The sequence below is a fragment of the Kogia breviceps genome, chromosome 12 (genome assembly GCF_026419965.1).
Source record: "Kogia breviceps isolate mKogBre1 chromosome 12, mKogBre1 haplotype 1, whole genome shotgun sequence".
Taxonomy (NCBI): Eukaryota; Metazoa; Chordata; class Mammalia; order Artiodactyla; family Physeteridae; genus Kogia; species Kogia breviceps.
This window is the reverse complement of record NC_081321.1, coordinates 31540719-31566189: the sequence shown is the minus strand read 5'-3', so window position 1 is coordinate 31566189 and position 25471 is coordinate 31540719. Positions and strand designations below refer to the sequence as shown.

Sequence of the window (25471 nt, the reverse complement as noted above, 5' to 3'; positions counted from 1 at the left end):
TTTTTCTAATCCATGGTTCCTTACCAAAGAAATAACTCTTAGCTTTAAGAAATTTCTAAAAACAGTTCATCACTGAATGTAAAATAAATACAGTGTGTGCGGATGTTCACTGAATTTAAAGTAGCAAGAAGTTACAATGGTGGAGGAATTTTCTGGAACAATCTCTTTTTTGTATGAATAGACTACTCATTACAAGAAGCTAGAAGATTTTTATGCAACAATGGACAACTTGAGAAAAGATCAAAGTTATTTGGACTACAACATAAAAAGGTCAGATATGAAATGTAGACATAAAAGAGCAGCTGGAATAACAGTGGAAAAAAAAGTTTTTAGTTTCAGCATTATAATGGTAAAGAGCATATAGTTTTATTAAAAGTCCTCTAAGGCTGTATAAAAGTATTAAGTAACTTAAAGAAAACATATTCTTTGTTCAGCTACATTGTAGCTGAACTAACCCAAAACTGTTGGAAAAACAGCAAGTCAAAAAATATTGGTTATACAATAGAACATATAAGTAAAATTATTATGAATAAATAACGTTTCTAAAACCTATGACTAGAAATAATTATTAATAAACAATTCCTTATAACCTTTCACTTCAATAATTTGTATTAACACAAACTATAAGTTGACTGCATATAACTTTTCATTTACTTAACAAACATTTGAATGCCAACTACATGCAAGGGATTTTGCTACATGCTGAGAATACCACAGTGAATATGACAGGCATGATTTTCACCCTCCTAGAACCTTCAGTCCTCGTTTTAAAATTTATTCAAACAGGTCCTGACATTCACTACAGCTGTATGAACTTCGACAAGTTACTTAAACTCTCAGTGTCTTATTTTCAGTAACCAAGATCACATTAATTTCGGAAGCTGCCCATTATATCACAAGCAGATGTGACCATTAAAATCAGGTCCTGTTGGGCTTCCCTGGTGGCGCAGTGGTTGCGAGTCTGCCTGCTGATGCAGGGGACACAGGTTCGTGCCCCAGTTCGGGAAGATTCCACATGCCGCAGAGCAGCTGGGCCCGTGAGCCATGGCCGCTGAGCCTGTGCTTCCGGAGCCTGTGCTCCGCAACGGGAGAGGCCACAACAGTGAGAGGCCCGCGTACCACAAAAAAAAAAAAAAAAAAAAAAAAAAAAGCAGTCCTGTTGAGAAGCAAAAACTTCATGCCATATGTAAGGAGACTTATTACATGTCTTTCTTATATTACGACCAAATGAATATTCCCAAAAGTTCATCTCTGGTCTTTGTTATATCACTTGAGGTTCTACTATCCAGAATGGATATAATTTCCTTTCCACATAATAGTCCTTTAAATTGTTTGAACTGCAAACTTTTTGAAGGCAGGATCCATAACCTAATCATCTCCACTTTACCAAGAGTTCCAAGCATAGTGCTTTAGGTATAACAGTTGTTCCACATACACTTATTGCACAAATGTGTCTTTAAAAAGCACCCACTCTGATTCAAGCTGCACAGGGTGAAAACCTGGCTCCGTTACATAAGCTGTGACCTTAAAATCTCTATATCTTATGCCTCAGTTTCATCATATGTAAAATGGGGTGGAAAAGTAGAATCTGCCTTATGGGTTGCTACAAGAATTTTAAAAGTTTATATATATAAAGTTCTTTGAATAATGCCTTACACATTTGTTACTAAAGATACATGAGTGAATTTTAATAGCTTTCATAACCTCCTGTGTTATCTCGTCTCCAAATTAAACAAATTCAGCTTCTCTTATTGTTCTTAAGGATGTGGTTTTATATTCTTAATCATTTTCCTCTATACACTTCCCAATATGCATATGTCCTTTCCTAAAGAATTTTTTCCTCTAGAACTGACACTAAATCAAGAAAGAACAAGTCAAATGATATTTTATTAAAATAAGTAGGTCTTTATTATTTTTTTAAAGCAACAGGCTCAATCACTTCAATAAGTTATTATTATAAAAAAGAGAAGGAAGTAAACAGTACCAGATTGAAAGAAACTTAAGAGACATAATACTAGCTGCAATATGTGGCCCTGAATTAAATTATACACATTTGCTATAATGCACAGCTTTGTTATAATTAATAATCTGAATATGGTTTAGTTAATAAATTAATACATGTACATCGAAACATAAGCACCTACTTCAGCATGTCAAAACCTGAATCATATTCAACCTCAAAACTACTGGGGTACTGATATTATAGTTACTCATTGACATAAAGAATGATATAATATAGAATGATAAAGTATAGTACGGTACAGTTACAGCATGGTAGAGTATGGTATCATGTGGTATGGTATGGTAATACAGTAGGTTACCATAGAGTGAAGCAGATTGTTAAGCCTTTACCTAATAGAGAAATGTATTTATATGTTGATACGCTTATAAAATAAGTCTATTAAGTTAATATGTTTCCGTACATAAAGTATCACCATAAAGTTATAAAATTATTTTCAAGGGCACTTGTTTAATACACCTAAACATTATTATAAAAAAAAAATTTAAATACATCATTTCATACATCTAAATTATTACTGACTATCAATGTCACTTCAGGCTCAATCTCAGAACAATAAAAGAAAAGAAATACTACATTCAAAACTTATTTTTGAACTAAAAGAGTGTTATTAACTAACAGAAGATTCTGAATGTCTTTTGGTTATCTTTAAAGCTCAATCTGTATATCTTCTTTGGAAAAATGTCTGTTTAGGTCTTCTGCCGATTTTTGGATTGGGCTGTTTGTTTTGTTGATATGGAGCTGTATGAGCTGCTTGTATATTTTGGAGATTAATCCTTTGTCACCTGCTTCATTTGAAAATATTTTCTTCCATTCTGAGGGCTGTTGTTTGGTCTTGTTTATGGTTTCCTTTGCTGTGAAAAGCTTTTAAGTTTCATTAGGTCCCATCTGTTTATTTTTGTTTTTATTTCCATTTCTCTAGGAGGAGGGTCAAAAGGATCTTGCTGTGATTTATGTCACAGAGTATACTGCCTATGTTTTCCTCTAAGAGTTTGATAGTGTCTGGTCTTAAATTTAGGTCTTTAATCCATTTTGAGTTTATTTTTGTGTATGGTGTTAGGGAGTGTTCTAGTTTCATACTTTTACATGTAGCTGTCCAGTTTTCCCAGCACCACTTATCGAAGAGGCTGTCTTTTCTCCACTGTATATTCTTGCCTCCTTTATCAAAGATAAGGTGACCATATGTGTGTGGGTTTACCTCTGGGCTTTCTATCCTGTTCCATTGATCTATATTTCTGGTTTTGTGCCAGTACCATACTGTCTTGATTACTATAGCTTTGTAGTATAATCTGAAGTCAGGGAGCCTGATTCCTCAAGCTCCATTTTGTTCTCAAGATTGCTTTGGCTATTTGGGGTCTTTTGTGTTTCCATACAAATTGTGAAATTTTTTGTTCTAGTTCTGTGAAAAATGCCAGTGGTAGTCTGATAGGGATTTCATTGAATCTGTAGATTGCTTTGGGTAGTAGAATCATTTTCACAATGTTGATTCTTCCAATCCAAGAACATGGTATATCTCTCCATCTATTTGTATCATCTTTAATTGCTTTCATCAGTGTCATAATTTTCTGCATACAGGTCTTTTGTCTCCTTAGGTAGGTTTATTCCTAGGTATTTTATTCTTTTTGTTGCAATGGTAAATGGGAGTGTTTTCTTAATTTCACTTTCAGATTTTTCATCACTAGTGTATAAGAATGCCAGAGATTTCTGTGCATTAACTTTGTATCCTGCTACTTTACCAAATTCATTGATTAGCTCTAGTAGTGTTCTGGTAGCATCTTTAGGATTCTCTATGTAGAGTATGATGTCAACTGCAAACAGTGACAGCTTTACTTCTTCTTTTCCAATTTGGATTTCTTTTATTTCTTTTTCTTCTCCGATTGCTGTGGCTAAAACTTCCAAAACTATGTTGAATAAGAGTGGTGAGAGTGGGCAACCTTGTCTTGTTCCTGATCTTAGTGGGAATGGTTTCAGTTTTTCACCATTGAGGACGATGTTGGCTGTGGGTTTGTCATATATGGCCTTTATTATGTTGAGGAAAGTTCCCTCTATGCCTACTTTCTGCAGGGTTTTTATCATAAATCAGTGTTAAATTTTGTCGAAAGCTTTCTCTGCATCTATTGAGATGATCATATGGTTTTTCTCTTTCAATTTGTTAATATGGTGTATCACATTGATTGATTTGCATATATTGAAGAATCCTTGCATTCCTGGAATAAACCCCACTTACAGATTGCCAACAAACACATGAAAGAATGCTCAACATCATTAATCATTAGAGAAATGCAAATTAAAACTACAATGAGATATCATCTCACACCGGTCAGAATGGCCATCATCAAAAATTCTAGAAACAATAAATGCTGGAGAGGGTGTGGAGAAAAGGGAACCCTCTTGCACTGTTGGTGGGAATGTAAATTGATACAGCCACTATGGAGAACAGTATGGAGGTTCCTTAAAAAACTAAAAACAGAACTACCATATGACCCAGCAATCCCACTTCTGGGCATATACCCTGAGAAAACCATAATTCAAAAAGAGTCATGTACCAAAATGTTCATTGCAGCTCTATTTACAACAGCAGGACATGGAAGCAACCTAAGTGTCCATCAACAGATGAATGGATAGAGACGATGTGGCAAATATATACAATAGAATATTACTCAGCCATAAAAAGAAACGAAATTGAGTTATTTGTAGTGAGGTGGATGGACCTACAGTCTGTCATACAGAGTGAAGTAAGTCAGAAGGAGGAAAACAAATACCATATGCTAACACATATATATGGAATCTAAGAAAAAAAAAAAAAGGTCATGAAGAACCTAGGGGTAAGATGGGAATAAAGACACAGACCTACTAGAGCATGGACTTGAAGACATGGGGAGGGGGAAAGGTAAGCTGTGACAAAGTGAGACAGTGGCATGGACATATATACACTACCAGACGTAAAATAGATAGCTAGTGGGAAGTGGTCGCGTAGCACAGGGAGATCAGCTAGGTGGTTTGTGACCACCTAGAGGGGTGGGACATGAAGGGTGGGAGGGAGGGAGACGGAAGAGGGAAGCGATATGGGAACATATGTATATGTATAACTGATTCACTTTGTTATAAAGCAGAAACTAACACCATTTTAAAGCAATTATACTCCAATAAAGATGTTAAAAAATAAAAATAAATTAAAAAAGAAAATAATAAAACTCAAATCTACTCTCAAAAGAAGAAGGTTGACACCTTTAAGGGTAATCAAAGGGATTTTCTTTTGTTTTTTATAATCTACAAAGTTTTAAAAAATTCACAATAATATTTTCAAGCAAAACTATGTCTGTTAAATTATATCTCTAAAGTGTGACAACTATGAATGGGACATAATGATTCAATTCAAAATTTATTGAATAGCTATTTTTGTTCAAGTTACCAGGGGTTAAAAAAAATAATAAAGGCATGACTAAAGAAAGCCCTCTCCTTGAAAAATTCTATATTCTTATACAGAGAATACTCTTATACTCAGAAACATAAAATACCATATGACTACAGATAATGGTAGATTTAGGAAGATTTCATTTAAAAAGGACCAAAAAGAATGGGCTTCAAAAGAATTGGGACTTTTACAGAGCAAAATAATAATAACATCCCTGATATTCAGTAGTCAGAAAGTCACGCCAAATGTACCTCCTAAACATCTCCCACATCCATCCTCTCCTCTGTTTTCTTTGCTGGGCCCCCACCATGTCTCACCTATCACAGCCTTCAGCCTAATCTCCGTGCAGGAGGCTCCCCTCCCGCCAATCATTCTCCACACCACAGTGCTACTGTTATAAATTGCAGATTTGGTTACGACACTGCAATTTTGAAACACCTTAAATAAATTTGAATTGACTTGCGCTAAAAAAAGCACAAATTGCTCAGTGTTGTGTTCAAGGCCATTCCCTCTCAGCCTCTGCCTGTCCTTCCACATTTATCCCCAGGACTGCTTTCCTCACATACCACACTCCACTCACCCCACACCCTGAGCACTTTCTCTTTCTGCTTGAAATGTCCTTCCTGGCCTTTTCACCAGGTCAGCCTTATTCACCCATCAGGTTCAAATATCACAATCTCTGACCTACTCTTTTGAATAAATTATCTGTGCCTCCAACAAAACTCATAGCCTTTTATAATACATGTATCTGTAACAGCTCCTCACAACTGTCTGGTAATTAACTATCCGTCTACCTCTAGGCTCCTATAAATAGTACAGTCATGGCTTTTTTTACTTGTCTTTCAGACCTTTGCAGTCATCACAATATACAGAACATAAGAGGCACTTAATAAATACGTGCTGAATGAATGGGGGAGCAGGTGTTTTAAATGGGCTTTGGAGGACAAATAAGGTCATAACAGATGTAAGCAGGAAGTAAATGTAGGGAGGATAGACACTATTGTGGCTCATGAGTAAAAGCCACATGGTTATATTTGAGAAAGATTAATTCAACCGCAGAGTAAAAGAAGGACTGGAAAGAGGCAAAAAAGGAAGTGTGAAAATTAGTTGGGTATTATTATAATTCAGACAGGAAAAAAACAAACAAAAAAACTTGTACTTAGTAAGGTCAACTGAAATAGAAAAGAAATAGCAGAGACGACACCCTCCTTGCAGGTAAAGCTCCACCCTATGTTGCAGTTATTTTTTCCAGAAATAAATTATTGATGTTTCTTACTAAATTTTAAACTAAATTTATCTGACTCTTCCACATCATCATTTTCCCTCTATTTTAATTTTTGGGCTAGTGAAAAGATTACATTTGGTTGGCAGAAACTGGTCCTTTAATTTTTGCCTAGAAAGTTGATATTTCATGAAAAGTCAAAAAATACACTTAAAATGACATCTCTTCCCACAATCAATTCTGTAACTTACCTGGAACTATAAAATGCAAAATAGCTCGAAGTGCCTCCAGCTGCACTGATATTGACGTCGCATGACTTCTCATAACTGTTATTATTTTGGGGGCCACTGCCGCCATTGTATCCAGGGAAGTGTTACTAGAGATAAAATATTGAAATGCTTATTAAAAGTACAACCTGACTCCAATACAAACACCAATTTGAAACAAGTACGAGAAAACAGAACTATTTTATCAGAAAAGGCTGATGTGAATTCAGTAGCATGAGCATACACAATTTCAATTCTAATTTAGTTAAACTTTGACGTCAAGAAGTTAAATTTACAGTAAACTGGGAATTCTTTTATTTAGTTTCCCAGAACTAACAACTTTCTTCTGATCTATACATGGGTCACTGGCAGCAACCCTGGAAAGTAGGTATTATTATTTGCATTTTCCAGGTACAGAATTTAGGCTGACAGAGGTTAAACATCAAGGTCCTATCACTGGAACGTGACAGAGCCAGAGCTGGAATGCAAACTCTGACCGCCAAGTCCAGAGAGCTGTTTATTGTATAACTACATGCCTCTTCCAGATTAACACCACTAGACTTCTTATATGGTATTCTTAATTAGTTTTATTTGCACTAAAGTCTTGGTTTCTCTAAAGTATTTTAGCTATACTTTCTTTTACATATAAATAAATGTAGATTTCAGTAGGTCCTACAAACTTTAATAGAGGCAGCCCTTGCTTTACACAGTGCCCTACTGACTAAAACTTCCGCATATCATAACTGTGTCCTCACTTCGTGTGGGTCTGTGGTTACTGACATACAGTCCCTTTTTTCCACTTTAAAGTCCCAGGTTAAACACATCCCCTCTTTGTAGCCTCTCTCCTTTGGTCACCCTAGCTTGGTTCACCAAGACACTATGATTTTACACATCCTGCCATTGAATTATCACACTGTATTTTAATTATCTGTTTATCAATTAGTCTCCCTAACTAGACAGGGAGATTTTTAAGGGCAAGCACATTGTCATAGTTAACTTTGAATCCCCAGAACTGGAAATTTACACATTTAATATATGAGAAAACAGCCAGAAACATTAATTGCCCAGAATGTACAAAATCTTAAACTGTCAGTTATTCCACCGCATTTTTGACTCATATATAAAGTTTCACACACTGCCAGGACCATAAAAATCACAATTTAAGGTAAACTTAAAAATAACAATTAGAAGCCATATCCTGATTTTATCTTTTATACCTTTCACATAACACAATAATCTGAAAAACTGTTTAAGGTTATGTTCTATATAACTGCCATTTTTCAAAACATAGTCAACACCAAGCATTAAGCACAAAAGCAAACCTTCAACATATTTCTACTTTCTCTATCATCCCTTTCAATATGTAGATAAAATAAGTCTATATATCACTGACATGAAATTATATTGCAAAATGTTTCACTCTTCAAATGCCTTGTTTTTCCTTTTATTCTTAAAATTACACTCAAAATATTGATATTCTACCTGGTCCAATTAATTTATTCTATATAAATTCAGAAATATGTATTACCTTCCTTCAAAAAGATGATTTAGCATTTTACAGCCACTTTCAGCCACTTCAGGAGAATGTATATGCTTCTGCATTAACTCCAATACATTCAGATATATTCCTTTTGATAACAGGATCTTTCTGAAATTAACTACAAGATTTTTTAAATGTTACTTGTATAAATGAAAGCACATTCTCATAATCTTGCAAAAAGACACATACTATTAAAAGAATCCAAATTCACAGGAAAGTATTTAAACTACATATTTAATTTAATTATTTAATTTATATTATTTAATTTATATTTATATTTCATTGGCAACTTAAAAGATCATTAATTTTTTAAATTTAAAATATATACTATTTCCAATTTTTTCACATTCATTAACCATTTGTTGAGGTTTTAGTATTAAAGTCTCATTCACAGAGTAAGCTAGTGGAATGTAACCATCATTCATGTGAAAGGAGTATTTTTTGCAGAAATGCATTTTAAAATAATGTCCTCCAAAATAAGAATGAAAGTTAAATTTCATTCTAATATTTAAAACAACTTCCTAAAATAACCATACTTATATAGAGCTAAGGCTCACTAGTGAGTTGGGAATAAGTTATAGATGTGTGAAGATACTGAGCATCCTATTGGCTCTTGGGGGATGCAGGAAGTGGGGCTGAAACCAGGCTGGGTTGCCCTCAGCCTTGAGCTACCTTCTCCACTTACCCCAGTGGACTGTACAAACATTATCATTTCTATGTGTGCCATGATATGCAAAGTGATGAAAAGCACTGATAGAGAACAAAAATAATTACATACTTTCACAAAATAATGCCAAAGCTTAAGAAACACATAGATTGCTTTAAAACTGATTAATTGAATATTATATGTGGAAAAGTAATTATATCCCAGCAATAATTATTACAAAATAATTTTCCTCTTCATAATAAACTTTCTTCACCAAATACAAATCCAGTGTCTTAAAGTTTCTATATAAATATCACTTATCTTGAAACCTCTATATAAATATCAATTCCAACAATTATACACTATATTTCAACACTTTGAAGGTGGCAGGAAAAGAAACTTTTAAAGCTTTAAGTACTATTTTGAAAAAATAAGATATGTATCTCAAATTGGGAAAAAAAGAAAAGATCAGACAAAACTCAGAAATAAGTGGAAGTGATATATGCATTCTAAATTACTGGCAAAATCTGAAAACTCACACCTTTTAAAGACATCCTGAATAGCACACATTAAAATATAATAAGAAGTTGGTTATTCAAGTGTTGGCAAGGATGCGGATAAAAGGGAATGTAAAATGGTATAGCCACTATGGAAAAAAGTATGGAGATTCCTCAAAAAAATTAAGAATAGATCTATCATATGATCCAGGTATCCCACTTCTGGATATTTATCCAAAAAATGTGAAAACTCCACTAATTTGAAAAGATATATGCACCCCTACGTTCTTCACAGCATTATTTATAACATCCAAGATATGGAAACAACCTAAGTGCCCATTAACCAATGAATGCACAAAGAAAATATGACATACATATGTGGTGGAATACTACTCAGTCATAAAAAAGTTGAAATCTTGTCATTTGCACCAACATGGATGGACCTTGAGGGTATTATGCTAAATGAAATAAATCAGATGTTGAAAGACAAATACTGTATGATTTCACTCACACGTGGAATATTTAAAAATAAATAAATAAAATAAATGAACAAACCAAACAAAAACAGAGTACTAGTGGTTACCAGAGGGGAGAGGGGCCAGGGAGTGTGAAATGTACAAAGGGGATGAACTGTATGGTGATGGATGGAAACTAAATTTTTGGTGGTGAGCACACTGTAGTATATACAGAAGTAGAAATATAATGTTGTACACATGAAACTTATAATGTTATAAACTGTTAGCCCAATAAAAATGTTTTAATGATTTTAATTAATTAATTTAAAAAAGAATTTGGTTATTTTGCTCAGTCAAATCAGAAGTTTTAATAGCCCCTCCTAAAATGGCTAAATTCCAGCCAAGGAAATACTTTAAATTATAGAATTTATTCTAGACCAGGAGTTCCCACACTTCAGAGTACATGAGAATCCCCTGGGTGACTTGTTAAAACAGATTGCTGGGTTCCACCTACAAAGTTTATGATTCATTGGGTCTATATGCCACCCTAGCAATTACATTTTTAACAAGTTCCCAAATGATGTTGCTGGTCCAGAGACCACACTATAATGATCACTGTCTTGGACATTAACTCAATTTGAGACTTGAAAATTAAGAGTAGAAATTCCATCGTACAGTACACGTTGGAGAAAAAATTATAGCATGGAGTCACTTTAGAGTTTATAGAACACTTTACACACCTTATCTCATCTACCAGCTATCTACACAATACTCATGACTTCTTCCACTCCATTTTAGCAATAAAGTATCTGCTTTACAAGACCAATAACAATATGCAAAACTCTCTCCAGGCCTTCACTTCAATAGACACCTTCTTTCTTCACTGCCTAGTCACAATTTCATCACCTCTGAACCCTAATAAGTATACTCCTTCTTTGCTTCGTATTTTTTTCTTAGTTATGTCACATATCATATATGCCAATTAGCCTTTTTATTTATCTTCCCCACTAGAGTGTAAGCTTCATGAGCCTGGGATTTCTATTTATCTGCTCTATCTCAAGTGCCTAAGGTTCAATAAATATTAATTTGATTAACTAATTAATTAAATGAAGAAAATGTTACACAAGATGCTTGAACCTTCACCTGGTTACCACCATCACAAAATCCAGTTTTTCTGGCCAAGAATCCAGTCATTTTTTCTAGAAAACTATACCCAGCCCTACACATGCAATGTTCCCAAGTGTGTTTCAATGACAAGTTGCCCATGGAGATTGGTGAACAAGCTACTTAAGTTCTTAATACTCTCATAAGGCAGAACTCCAAGGACTATACAAAGGGATCTGAGGAAAGTTAACATGGCAAGTGACCAAGAACAAAGAAGTAAGAAAGCAGAAAGAGCAGAGAACTGATTCTGAACAAAGAAATCAAGGTTAACTCTAAATGTAACTAATCCTGAGACACCATAATATGAGTCAGCCCAGGGACTGATCAAAATTGCAGAGATCAAGATTCTTCCCAGGGAAGACCCTGAGCTCACCTCCTCCCATGGGCACACCAAAATTACAACTATTTACAGAGCAACTATCTATGAGAATGATCTGAAGACTAGCAAAAAAGATATTCCACAACTAAAGACATAAAGAAGAATCACAATGAGATGAAAGGAGGGGTGTAGAACGTGATATAGTCAAGACCCACATTCCCAGATAAGGGACCAACAAACAGGAGGATAATCACAATTGCAGAGGTTCTCCTCATGGAGCAAGGGGTCCAAGCCCCTCATTGGTCTCTCCAGCCTGGGGGTACTGCACTGGTAAGATGAGCCCCCAGAACATCTGGCTTTGAAAGCCAGTGGGGCTTGTATAGTGGGAGAACAAGAGGGCTGTAGGAAACAGATTCCACCCTTAAAGAGTACATGCGAAGTCTCACACACTTGGAGACCCAGCACACAGTAAATTGAAAAGAGCCTGGGTCAGACCCAGTTGCTCATCTTGGAGAGTCTCCCACAGAGGCAGAAGGTAACTGGGACTCCCCCTGGGCACAAAGATGCTGCTGACAGCCATTTTGGGTAGCATATTCTACCACGAGGACATTGGTGCTGGCAAGTACCATTTTGGAGTTCTCCATCTAGCCAATTAGCACTAGGATTCAGCTGCACCTATCAGCAGGTTGGCACTAGTCCTGGGAACCCCTCAGGCCCATAGTCAGCTGCCACAGGACTCTCAGGCACACAGCCAGCCACCCAGGGACCTGGCACTGCCAACCAGCAGGTCGGCACCAGCTCCAAAACCCTAAGCTCTGCAGTCAACTGCCCCAAGACCTCCCAGGCCTGAAGTCAGCCTGCCAGGACCCAGCCCCCTCAACCAGTGGGCTAGAACCAGTCCCAGAAATCCCCAGGCTGGGCAGTCAGCCATGCCATGAGCCAGCCTTGGCCACCAGGGACCTGCAGCCTCTGCATAGGAGGTCCAGGCAGCCAACGAGCCAGAAACTGGCCCCACCTACCTGAGCACCCACAGTAGTTGGACTCACCACAACAGAAGAGCCCACTCAGACCACACAGGGGGCACCCCTAGAAGATATAGCTCTGTTAACCAGAGGAGAGTGTGCTCCTAGATCTAATAATATGTTTCTATGTAAGGACACTTCTCCAAGATCAGGAAACATAATCAACCCACCTAAACATACAAATAAAAACAAAAAGTAGGCAAAATGAGGCAACAAAGGAATATGTTCCAAATGAAGGAACAACATAAAATCTCAGAAGAATTAAGCCAAGTGGAGATATGCAATATACCAGATAAAGCATTCAAGGTAATGATCATAAAGATGCTCAGCAAACTCAGGAGAAGAAAGGATGAGTGCAGTGAGTTTAACAAAGAGTTAGAAAATATAAAGAAGAATTAAAGAGATGAAGAATACAAAAATTGAAATGAAAATTACAATACAAGGATTCAACAGTAGATTAGATGATACAGAGGAATAGATAGTGAACTGGAAAACAGTGTAGTGAAAAATAACATGCACTAAACAAAGAAAAAAAAAGCCTGTAAAGTATGAGTTCAATTTAAGAGAACTCTGAGACAACATCAAGCATACTAACATTCTCACATAGAGACCCCAGAAGGAGAAGAGAGAGAGAAAATGGCAGAGAAATTATTTGAAGTGACAATAGCTGAAAACTTCCCTAAACTGGGAAAGGAAGAGATATACAGGTCCAGAAAGCACAGAGAGTCCCAAACAAGATCAACAGATCGAGGTCCATAAAAAGATGTATTGTAATTAAAATGGAAAAAAATGAAGATAAGGAGAGAATATTAAAGCAAAAGAGAAGCAACTAGTTAATACAAAGCAACTCCCATAAGACTGTCAGCTTAAATTCTGCAGAACAGAAGGGAGTAGCAGGATATATTCAAAATGATAAAAGGAAAAAATACTCTAACCAACAACGCTATCTTTCATTTGAAGGAGAGATAGTTTTACAGACTAGCAAAAGCTAAGAGTTCAGCACCACTACGCTGTACAAAAAATGTTATACAGATGTCTCTGGTGGAAAGAAGAAGACCACAACTAGAAAAATAAAATTTATAAAAGGAAAAATCTCATTGGTAAAGGCAAATAAAGGTAGTAAATCAACCACTTATAAAACTAGCAGGAAGGTTACAAGACAAAAGTAGTAAAATTATCTATGTCCACAGTAAGTAGGTAAGGGATACACAAAACAAAAAGATGCAAAATATTATGTAAAAAACACTGAATGTGGAGAGAGTAGTAAAAATGCAGGGATGTTAAAATGCTTTCAAAGTTAAGAGATCATCTTCTCAAGAAAGTAACATTGGAAAAAAGAAAAATACAACAGATTAATGTTTTATGTGTGTGTATGTGTGTGTCTGTATATATATCTATAATATATATATAGGAATATATACTCATAATAACAAAATAAATCCATATTTGATCATAAATGAGAAATAAAAAGTTAAGAGATCAACTTAAAATAATTTTACACACACACACACACACACACACACACACACCCCTCACAGTAACCATGAACCAAAAATCTATAATAGATACATACTGAAAAAAAGAAAATAATCCAAACATAACACTAAAGGATAGTCATCAAATCATAAGAGAAGGGGACAAAAGAAAAAGGAACAAAAAAGAACTACAAAAAAAGCACCCATAAACAAACAGCAATAAGCACACACCATAAATAATTACTTTAAATGTAAAGGGACTAAATGTTCCAACCAAAAGACATAGAGTACCTGAATGGATAATAAAACAAAATCTACCTATATGCCACTACAAGAGATTCACTTCAGATCTAAAGACACAAACAGACTGAAAGTGAGGGGATGAAAACAGGTATTCCATGTAAATGGAAAAGAAAAGAAAGCTGGAGTAACAATACTTATATCAGACAAAATAGACTTTAAACAAAGACTGTAACAAATGACAAGGAAGGACATTACATAGTGATAAAGGGATCAATCCAGCAAGAAGATATAACAATTATAAATACATTTGCATGCAACATAGGAACACCTGAATACATAAAGCAAGTATTTACTGAACCAGGAAGAAATAGAAAATACAAACAGACTGATTACCAGTAATGAAATTGAATCAGTAAAAAAAACAAACAAAAACAACCATCTCCCAACAAACAAAAGTCCAGGACCAGACAGCTTCAGAGATGAATTCTACCAAACACTTAAAGAAGAGTAAATGCCCCTACTTCTCAATCTATTCTAAAAAATTGAAGTGAAAAGAATGCTTCTGAACCTGTTCTACAAGGCCAGCACCACCCTGATACAAAAACCAAAGATACCACAAAAGAAAATTACAGGCCAATATAACTGATGAACACAAATGCAGAAATCCTCAACAAAATGTTAGCAAACTGAATTTAACAGTACATTTAAGGAGTCATACACCACAGTTTATCCCAGGGATGCAAAGATGGCTCAATATTCACAAATCAGTCAATGTGATACACCACATTAACAAACTGAAGGAAAAAAACAGCATATGATGACCTCAACAGATGCAGAAAAAGCTTTTAACAAAATTTAATATTAATTTATGATAAAAACTCTGAACAAAGTGAGCTTAGAAGGAACATACCTCAACATAATAATGGCCTTATATGAAAAACCTATAGCCAATATCATACTCAATGGGGAAAAGCCAAAGCATTTCCTCTAAGATCAGGAACAAGACAAGGATGCCCACTTTTGTCATTTTTATTCAATATAGTATTTGAAGCCCTAGCCACACAAAATAAAGAAATATAGGGAATCCAAATTGGAGAGGAAGACGTAAAACTGTCACTGTTTGCAGATGACATGATATATATAAAGAAAATCCTAAAGATGCCACCAAAAAAATATTAGAACTAATAAATGAACTTAGTAAAGTTGCAGGTACAAAATTAAAATACAGAAATACATTGTGTTCCTATACACACAATGAGAATGAACTATCAGAAAGGGAAATTAAGAAAACAATCCCATATACAATTGCATCAGAAATAAATCTAACTATGGATGTAAAAGACCTATACTCAGAAAACTACAGACACTAATGAAAGAAAATGAAGATGACACAAACAAATGAAAAGCTATTCTGTGCTCACGGATTGGAAGAATTAATACTGTTAAAATGACCAAACTACCCCAGGCAATCTACAGATTCAAAGCAATCCCTGTCAAAATACCAATGGCATTTTTCACAGAACTAGAACAAACCATTCTAAGATTTTTATGGAAACACAAAATACACCAAATATCCAAAACAATCTTAAAAAGAAGAACAAAACTGGAGGCATCATGCTCCCTGATTTCAAACTAATAGTAATCAAAACAGTATGATACTGGCAAAACAAACACATAGCTCAATGGAACAGACTAGAGAGCCCAGAAATGTACCCACACTTATATGTTCATTTACTCTCCAACAAAGCATGCAGGAATATACAATGGGGTAAATGCAGCCTCTTCCATAAATGATGTTAGGAAAACTGGACAGCTACATACAAAAGAATCAAGCTGGACTTCCTTTTCACAGGATATACAAAAATAAACTCAAAATAGATTAAAAAATTAAATGGAAGACCTGAAACCATAAAACTCCTAAAAGAAAACATAAGCAGTATGCTCTTTGACAATGACCTTAGCAATATTTTTTTTCGATCTCTCTCCTCAGGCAAGGGAATCAAAAGTAAAAATGAACAAATGGGACTACATCGAACTAAAAAGCTTTTGCCCAGTAAGGAAACTATCAACAAAATGAAATGGCCACCTACTGAATGGGAGACGATACTTGCAAATGATATATCTAATAAGGGGTTCATATTCAAAATATACAAAGAACTTATACCACACAGCATCAGAAAAACAAATAACGAGACTAAAATATGGGCAGATGACCCTAATAAATATTTTTCAAAGAAGAATTAGGGATGGCCAACACACACATGAAAAGATGCACAACATTGCTAATCATCAGGGAAATGCAAATCAAAACCACAATGATTTATCACCTCACAACTATCAGAATGGCTATCATCAAAAAGACCACAAATAACAAATGTTGGCGAGGATGTGCAGAGAAGCGTACCCTTATGAACTGTTGGTAGAAATTCAAATTGGTGCAGGCACTATGGAAAACAGTATGGAGATACCTCAAAAAATTAAAAATAGAACTACCATATGATCCAGCAATTCCACTCCTGGATATTTATCCAAAGAAAACAAAAATGCTAATTCGAAAAGATACATGCTCATACTAAGTGAAGTAAGCCAGACAGAGAAAGATAAATATCATATGATATCACTTATATGAGGGATCTAAAAAAATGATACAAATGAAGAAAGACAAATATCATATGATATCACTTATATATGAGGAATCTAAAAATATATATACAAATGAACTTATTTACAAAAAAGGAATAGGTTCACAGACACAGAAAACAAACTTACAGTTACCAAAGGGGGGGAAGGGATAAATTGGGAGTTTGGGATTAAAATATACACACTACTATACATAAAATACACAACCAACAAGGACCTACTGTATAGCACAGGGAACTATACTCAGTATCTTGTAATAACCTATAACAGAAGGGAATGTAAAAAAAGAATACATATATTTACATATATATAAGTGAATCACTTTGCTGTATACCTGAAGCTAACACAACAGTGTAAATCAATGATATTCCAATAAATTTTTTTAAAAAGAAAAAATATATATATGCACCCCTATATTCATTGTAGCATTATTCACAATAGCCAAAATATGGAAGCAACCTAAGTGCCCACAGATACATGAATGGAAGATGTGAATATTACTGAGCCATGAAAAAAAGTAAAATCTTGCCACTTGCAGCAACATGATGCACCTAGGGGGTTAGACTAAGTGAAATAAGTAGGAGAAAGACAAATATCCTATGATTTCACTCATATGTGGAATGTAAAAAGGAAAAGAAGTGAACAAACAATGAAACAAACAGAGTCATAGATACAGCAAACAAAATGGTGGTTGCCAGAGCAGAGAACAGTGGGGGATAAGTGAAAGAGGGGCAGGGAACTTAAGAGGTACAAACTTCCTGTTACACAATAAAGGAGTCATAGGGATGGAATGTATAGCATGGGAAATATAGTCTATAATAATGCAATATCTTTGTATAATGACAGATGATAACTAGACTCATCATGCTGCTCATTTTGTAGTGTATGGAAATATAAAATCGCTATGTTGTGCACCTGGAACTTACAGAGTGTTGCAAGTCAATTATATTTCAAAAAAAGACTCAGAGAAAAAGAGAAATTTGTGGTTACCAAAAGCTGGGGGAGGGGTGGAAGGGGGGGATGGGATGAAAGTGGTGGTGGTGAAAAGGTACAAACTCCCATTTATAAGATAAATAAATACTAGGGCTGTAATGGACAACATGATTAATATAAGTAACACTGCTGTGTGTTATATATGAAAGTTGTTAAGAGAGTTAATCCTAAGAGTTCTCATCACAAGGACATTTCTTTTTTCTTTTATTTTGTATCTATAGGAGATGATGGATGTTCACTGAACTTATTGTACTAATAATTTCATAATGCTGTACACCTTAAATGTACACAATGCTTTATGTCAATTATATCTCAATAAAAATGAAGACAAAAGCACAAGAAAAAATACTTTTAAAAGTAAAAATGGTACATCTTCCAACCTAAATACCACCGTCTTGCATGGAGCAGGATAAGCTTTCATCAGGGGAAACAACAATGGTTCCACCTAATCAGAGCATGTGACATCTACCTGGCCACTTTAAGCTCCTTATGAACTGAACCACCAGTTTAAAAAAGGAGCTACTCTCCTGGCTGATGTGACTGATCCAATTACCAAGGGGAGACAGGTTACTGCTACACAATGGTGGCGAGGAAGGCCGTCTGAGATCCAAGGTAATCCCTAGCAGCCTCTTGATACCTGCATCCCCAACAGTAAAAGTGAATTGAAAACTACAGCAACCAACACACTACTATAATATATAAAATAAGTAACCAACAGGTACCTACTGTATATAACACAGGGAACTATACTCAATATTCTGTAATCACCTATAAGGGAAAATAATCTGAAAAAGAATATATGGATGTATGTATAACTGAGTCACTACGCTGTACACCTGAAACTAACACAACATTGTAAATCAACTATACTTCAATAAAAATAAAAACAAAAACAAATTCAAAAAAAAAAAAGAAAGAAAGAAAACTACAGCAACCAAAACAAAGCAGTATGACTGAGGACTTTGACCTTTCATGGATGAAGGTTTGGGTCACTCCAGAACCAGGAGCAACTGAAGTTCTGGCGGAGGACATGAGAAATATGGAACGAGGAGATGAAAGAGGAACTATAGATACTAACTAAATATATATACATATACACATACACACACACCAACTATGACCCGGTGACCAATTACAGAAATGAGTACTACTATCGTAGCTTTAGCTAATGTCTCCAGGATTCTTACATCTATGTGTCAATATGTATAAAGTAATCCTTTTCTTAAAAAACAACAACAAGTAGCAGTGTAAATCTCAGAAAATCATGGTTGTTTTGTTGACATATCAAAGATTTCCAGGGGGTTAAGAACTACAATACCAACACAATGTGGTTTGTACATGGTAAGGGTTTGTCTCCTCTCTAAGGGGCCTCACACAGAAAACAGCCAAGGCCAGTGCTCATTTTCAAGAGTGAGATCCCCACCCAGGCCTCTCTGCACAGTAGAGGATGCGAGACTCAAGAAGAGCACTTTCCTTTTCAGCCACTCCTGCTCTGACTCATTATCCCTTGAAGGCAACCCCTGGCTATCACTCAGGGCTCTTGCCAGCCCAAGCCTCTTATGATGGCTTTTTCAGTGTCATCAGAGAGGCAGAGTGAGAAAGGAGGAAAACAAAGAAGTGATTTTTCTCTTGATTTGACTTAAATAATAGTGTAAGGAAGCATGCATGAGGAGGTTTCTTTATTCTTTTCACTCTAACCAGGTTCTCTACTAAAAGCTGATGCTAACACTGGTCTTATTTTCAAGCTTTCAGTGTTTTTCTCTATTTTTCTCCCTCCAAAAATACCCTTCAAGAGCTGCCAAGTCCCAATGCCTTTATGATAAATTTTCTCCCAAGATTTTCTGGCAGTATTTCCTGTTTATGAGGGCAGGAATCAGAGCAGCCTGAGCCTCAGTTTTAAACCTCAAGTGTTCTTCCAAAGGTATAACAGTCATTTTTCTCTCCTTAATAATGCAAAGCTATAAGATTTACATGTAAAGGACTACTTTTTTTTAATTTTTATAATACACAATTTTAGCAGAGTTTATAATGGTGAATATCTCTCCACCCATTGTGTTCCTAAGAAAATAACAAGAAGAGTGTATTAAAGGAGACTGGGGGAAAAAAGTGACCATTTGGCGATTATTGTAGGTATCCAAAAAAAATACCACTGGACACAAGCTAAAAGTCCATCAACAAGAAACTGGACTATAAAATAGGAAACAGACATACACTGGGAAACTACACAACCATTAAAAACAATAATGTGAGAATTTACATTTATCAACACAAAAAAAGAAATGTAAAATTTGTTTATAAAAGATTATATGATCCCATTTCTCCAAAAAATATAAAGTATATTGGATATGTCATGTGTAAGTACATACATAGAAGCCCAGAAGAAGAACATCAAAATGTTATTTTCTTCTTTATCCTTTTACCTATATATCAATATATCTATATATCAGATGTATATATTTACATATTTGAAGTTTTTACAATATATTGCTTTTATAATTTAAAAAATACCACAAAATGTGTTTCTTTTTATTAAAAAATATGGTGTATCTCTTACCATTTTGTTCTAACAGAGTCGACAATGCATTTGCAGATGCCTGGAAGACTTCTTTTGATGAAGAATGCATCAACATCGAGAGCATCACTTCCCTGTGAGCTGGGAACCTTTCACAAATTCAACCGCAATATTAATAGTAATCTCTTTAATAATTAGCTCAAATATTCACTTACTGTTATCTAATCTCTCTAACAACAAATAAGGGCAGATAAACAATATTTTATGCCACCTCTACTCACAGCAGTGAATTACAGTTAAACAGTTTTGTATTTAAAAGTTATATTCAAATCCATGAACTACTAATAAAGTAGTATTTCTGTTTCTTCAAAGTAGATAAGCAGTAGACGGAGAAAATAAAAGACTCAGCAGATATATAAAGAGGTGCTAAGAGTAAAAAGATTAAGTGAGAAAAAGAAGATGGTATAAGCAAGAAATGAAAAATTAAAAGTCATGATGCAGCAAAGTGAAATTTTTAATGTAGAGCATAAATATGTTTTAATGATGTATTTATTTTAATGATCTCCTATGGATTTTGAGGAACTAGTGTCTATGAACTGAAATTTTAAAAACTGCAACATGAACCAACGTTACCCTAATTTCTTTAAAAGATTGCTCAAAGCAGATTAGAAGGCTGGTTTAACATATATTTTTCAAAATTTACTGTTTCCATTCAAAATAGATGTTTAAATAAATAGCATCTGTGTCATTAATTCCCTTCTGATTGGCAGTAGATCACTCTGCTGAGAGGCTGTCAGGATTTGAGATGCAGAATATTACTATTTAAATTTCCAAGGTAAGTCATTCAAAATTGAAAATCCAGAGGATATGCAGAGCCAACAGTAAAAATCTAAGCAGTTGCTCATGGACATGAAACAAATCTGATATACTCAGAACTCATGTATCTGTGGGAGAGATGGCTGGTCTTATGAGGTTTAAATGGTGCTCCCACAGAAAGCATCCTCAAGAGCTGACAGCTACAAATAACCCTCTCAAGAGAAGACAGGTCAACACTGCTACACCAAGTGGGGAATCACTATAGGAGGCTTCTAAGCACATCTAATTCCTGATATTGACAACCTGCTGGCTACTAACCACACCAGAAAAGGTCACAGACTGCTCGTCGATTTCCATCACTTGAGATTAATTACTATGGCATTTTAAATGATTAGCCAGAAAATTGAAAGGTTATTTCTTGATGATTCATAATTTACTGAATGACTTGATTCTAAATCTCTCAGTAATAACTCTCAAACAGACCACCTTTTACTAACTATCCAAGGCAATGGGATCAAAATATAGATCCACAAGTATTTTGTGGCAACACTTAAAACATAAATGCCCACATCAAAAATATTTCAAACAATAAAAATTTCAGTTACGGTATTTCATGTGGATTGATTAAAAATATGACTGAAATTTTCTATCATATAGAATCAAAACTACTGACTGGCCATCTTCATCTCCAATCTTCTCATGTAAACTGCTTTGGTACATAAGGAGATTATTCAGGGCCCAACATGCAGCCTCCTGGATTAGGGAAGGAAAGAAAGAAACCTGTCAAAAAATAAATTATTGAACAAACAATTTTGAACGACTATAAAATTTATGAACGAGTCCAACCTGCACATGCTTGTTCTTCCTATGCCACGTTAATGCTTTGTAGCAGGCTTCCAGCCAAAACAATTCCTCTTCTGCATCATCATTCTCCTGATTCTCATTCTTTTCCTCTAAGTCTTGATTTAAGAAAATGGTCTCAGCTTGGAAAAAATGTAAACATGTAACTTACAGTTTGAATGACCAACTCTAAGTCCGTATATTGAAACATTATCAACAGAGTGAGGTATTCTTTAGTAGTGGCCCTGGTTAATTAAAAGACCTTTTTAATATATTACACACTTCATCATACTGCTATCCCATCTAGATAAATTACCAAGTGAGCAAGAGGGTACCAAACAAAACTAATAGGCTAGAGGAAGATTAATTAAGGAAGTTAACTGCAAATAATAAAGCTAAATCAAGGATGTATTTACTGATATCTGAACTGGGAAGAATGTAGTTACCACAACTGTTAGTTCCCTTGAAAGTATCGTCTATCGGAAGATGAGTTACATTAAGACAGAAAAGGCATTTAAGGGTTCCTTCTCCACATATGACTTTCTTGTTATAATGTTATCTTGTTATAATGTTAATATTCAAGATCAAATGCATCTGTAAGAATTTCCTTGTTAGTAAAGTTACTTACTGAGGAGAGCTAAACAGCTGAGGGCTGCGATCTGTAATGCTGCATTCTCTGAATACTGCTTCACAGCTTTCACCACAAACTCATGCACCTCATTTAATACCAGGATATTAAAAAAATTACCTAAAAGTTAAGTGAGATATTAGTGGAATTCTCATCCATGGAACTTAAATTACCTTTAATCACATAACAGTATTTAAATCAACAAATTTGAGTAGTGATGACTATTCTTAATGACATTAAAACATATATTTACTTTAATTAAAATAGCTTAAGAGGCTTGCATAAAGTATTGAAAATTTATTTTATGCACTCATTCCATTACCTTGCTTAGACAATGGAACTGACTGGGCAAAAAAAAAATTAAATGTTTGAGTTATATTAACTTGTGTTCATTGACTCCCTCTCATGTCATCATCATATTAAAACAATGAGGTATCTGTTATTCATGACACTACAATATTGAGTGTACAGAATAGCTTAATTTTCCTGCCTTCTAAAAGATGGGGGACAAAACCTTCCTTGTCATTAAATGCTTTTGCTGAAACAACCTCTTTCACTTAAAGAATAGTGCTCAGAAAACCCATTGGCACGCTTATCATTACCTGATCTTGTCTATGATAATCTTAGAAGAAAAATATGAGAATATTTTACTACCTCTAACCCAGCCCAGGAAGACATCCCTTACATTTTTATACTCATTCTTCTCAATCATATAGAAATCTAAATCCTTATAAGGAAAAAACTTGTAAATGACAGTCCAAAAATATGTGCCTCCTTCCACTTAACTTATCTGTAACTCACTAACAGTCACCAAGTTTCCTTCTAGGAGTAAGAATGAAACTCCTAGTTAGCTATATGTGTAATTAGATGATCCCTGAGACACACAGCCAGAATTGGAAATGATTCTATACCATGAAAAGCCTAAAGCCCACACTAAATATTAATCAAGGCTTCAAAATCAAAAGGCAGATTAACTAGGTGTAGCTCTTCTTTATCAACATCTTTTTATGTTCATGCCCCTTCCGCATTCACCCATTAAGCTGACATACTCCACAGCCCTTAGTGGTCTCTCGTCTTGGAAGGTCATTTCAAAAACAGGTTCTTTTCCACTTTTACCAGCTTATCTAAACTTGGGCTGTCTCCCCTCCTCTTCCCTAGTATTATTCCCATGCCCCTGCCAACAGCTGCTCTACCACTGAAAACTGTGTGACTCAGCAAACATCAGTGAGACTGGCCTTATCTTATTTTCATTTATATTTAATTTATGTGAAAATATATAGTAAATTATATAAGGCCTTTAAATGCATTAACCCCATAATTGAATTTCATAATTTGACAAAATGCTTAGTATTTATTTATTGACTTTGGGTTTTTATTTTAATTATGAGGAAGAAGTGAAAAGTTTTATTCAGCTTCTTTGAAACAATAACAGGGACAATAAATTCTCTATTTACTAAGAAAGCACCTTTAACTAAAGATCAATTTGAGGAAATTCGCTGGTGGTCCAGTGGTTAAGACTCTGCACTGTCACTGCCAAGGGCCTGGGTTTAATCCCTGGTCAAGGAACTAAGATCCCACAAGCTTTGAGGTGTGGCCAAAAAAAAAGATCAATTTGATGACGTTTTACTTTCAAAAAATGTCACAGAACAATATAAAACTTATAAATGATATGATAGTTTATACGGTTTATTTAATTTCAACAGTATAATGTCAACCACCCTTAATATGCTATTGTAGACCTATTTGAAAATCAAGTACCATTTCCTCATCATGACAATAAAACCACTTCTTCGTCTGGCTCATTTAAGGGATTAAGGTAAACTCACATTCTTAGTATGTCATGCAAGTTTTAACTTGAGTGGTAAATAGTAGAACATGAAACAGAGAATTCTATATTAGTGTGCTACTCTATTACCTAGATTTAAGAAATCAACTTTTGAATTACTTTAAAACTTTCCCAGATATCAGCTAGCTTGTACAACTGTGTGCTTCTTCATGAAAATATGAGTAAAATTCTCACCTGATAAAAGAAACAAACTAGTAAATGGCTATAACATTTTAGAAGAAATGCTTTGTTTTGCTTATGAATGCAGAAATCTGGATTCTTAGCCTGATTTTACCACTTACTGACTACATGATCTTGGATAAGACACACAGACTTGCTAAAATAGGTCCTCATCTGTAAATACGGAGATAATAAAAACATCACATCTCCCAGGATTGTTTCAAGGATCAAAAAATTATATATTGTATATGAAACTACTTTAGAAAATATGAAAGAAATGTGCAAATAAGACATTATTTTCATATCTCCACAGTTTGGGTCATATGATAAGCATTCAATAAATGCTTATGAAGGAAAGAAACAAACTGAAGTTGTGCATGCAAATTAGAATTCAATTTATAAAAATTCCATTTTAACTGAAACTACCTAGGAATATTCCTAAGGCTAAGATCAATTGCAGAATTATACAAATTCTGAATTATACAGGGGATATAGCCATATTTCTGTCAGTGAAAATATAAGTTGCTACAATAAAAACATAAAAATGAGTTTTTCAAATGAATGATGATGTTTTTTCCCAAAGTTATAGTGATAAAAAGTCAAATGTCTATTATAATAATCCTGATTTTGCACAAAACATTTCTGGCGATCCTTTTCAGAAAAGGTTGTCAGAACCAATTTCCAACAGTTAGGGATCCTACCTTACGATTCACCAACCATTTACTTTTTTCTTTTTTTGTTTTGTTTTGTTTT

At 34.8% G+C, this 25471-nt stretch overlaps 1 protein-coding gene across 1 annotated transcript in view; it reads right to left on the bottom strand.

Moving 5' to 3' along the window:
• Positions 1-25471, bottom strand: part of LRRK2 (leucine rich repeat kinase 2) — a 155807-nt gene that overhangs the window by 110966 nt on the left and 19370 nt on the right. The window contains exons 8-13 of the mRNA XM_067009064.1: positions 22714-22833; positions 22092-22228; positions 21919-21998; positions 20472-20578; positions 8452-8581; positions 6909-7033 (exon numbers count right to left, since the gene is read on the bottom strand). Of these exons, the coding sequence (XP_066865165.1) occupies positions 6909-7033; positions 8452-8581; positions 20472-20578; positions 21919-21998; positions 22092-22228; positions 22714-22833 (699 nt within the window). The remainder of the gene's footprint in view (positions 1-6908; positions 7034-8451; positions 8582-20471; positions 20579-21918; positions 21999-22091; positions 22229-22713; positions 22834-25471) is intronic.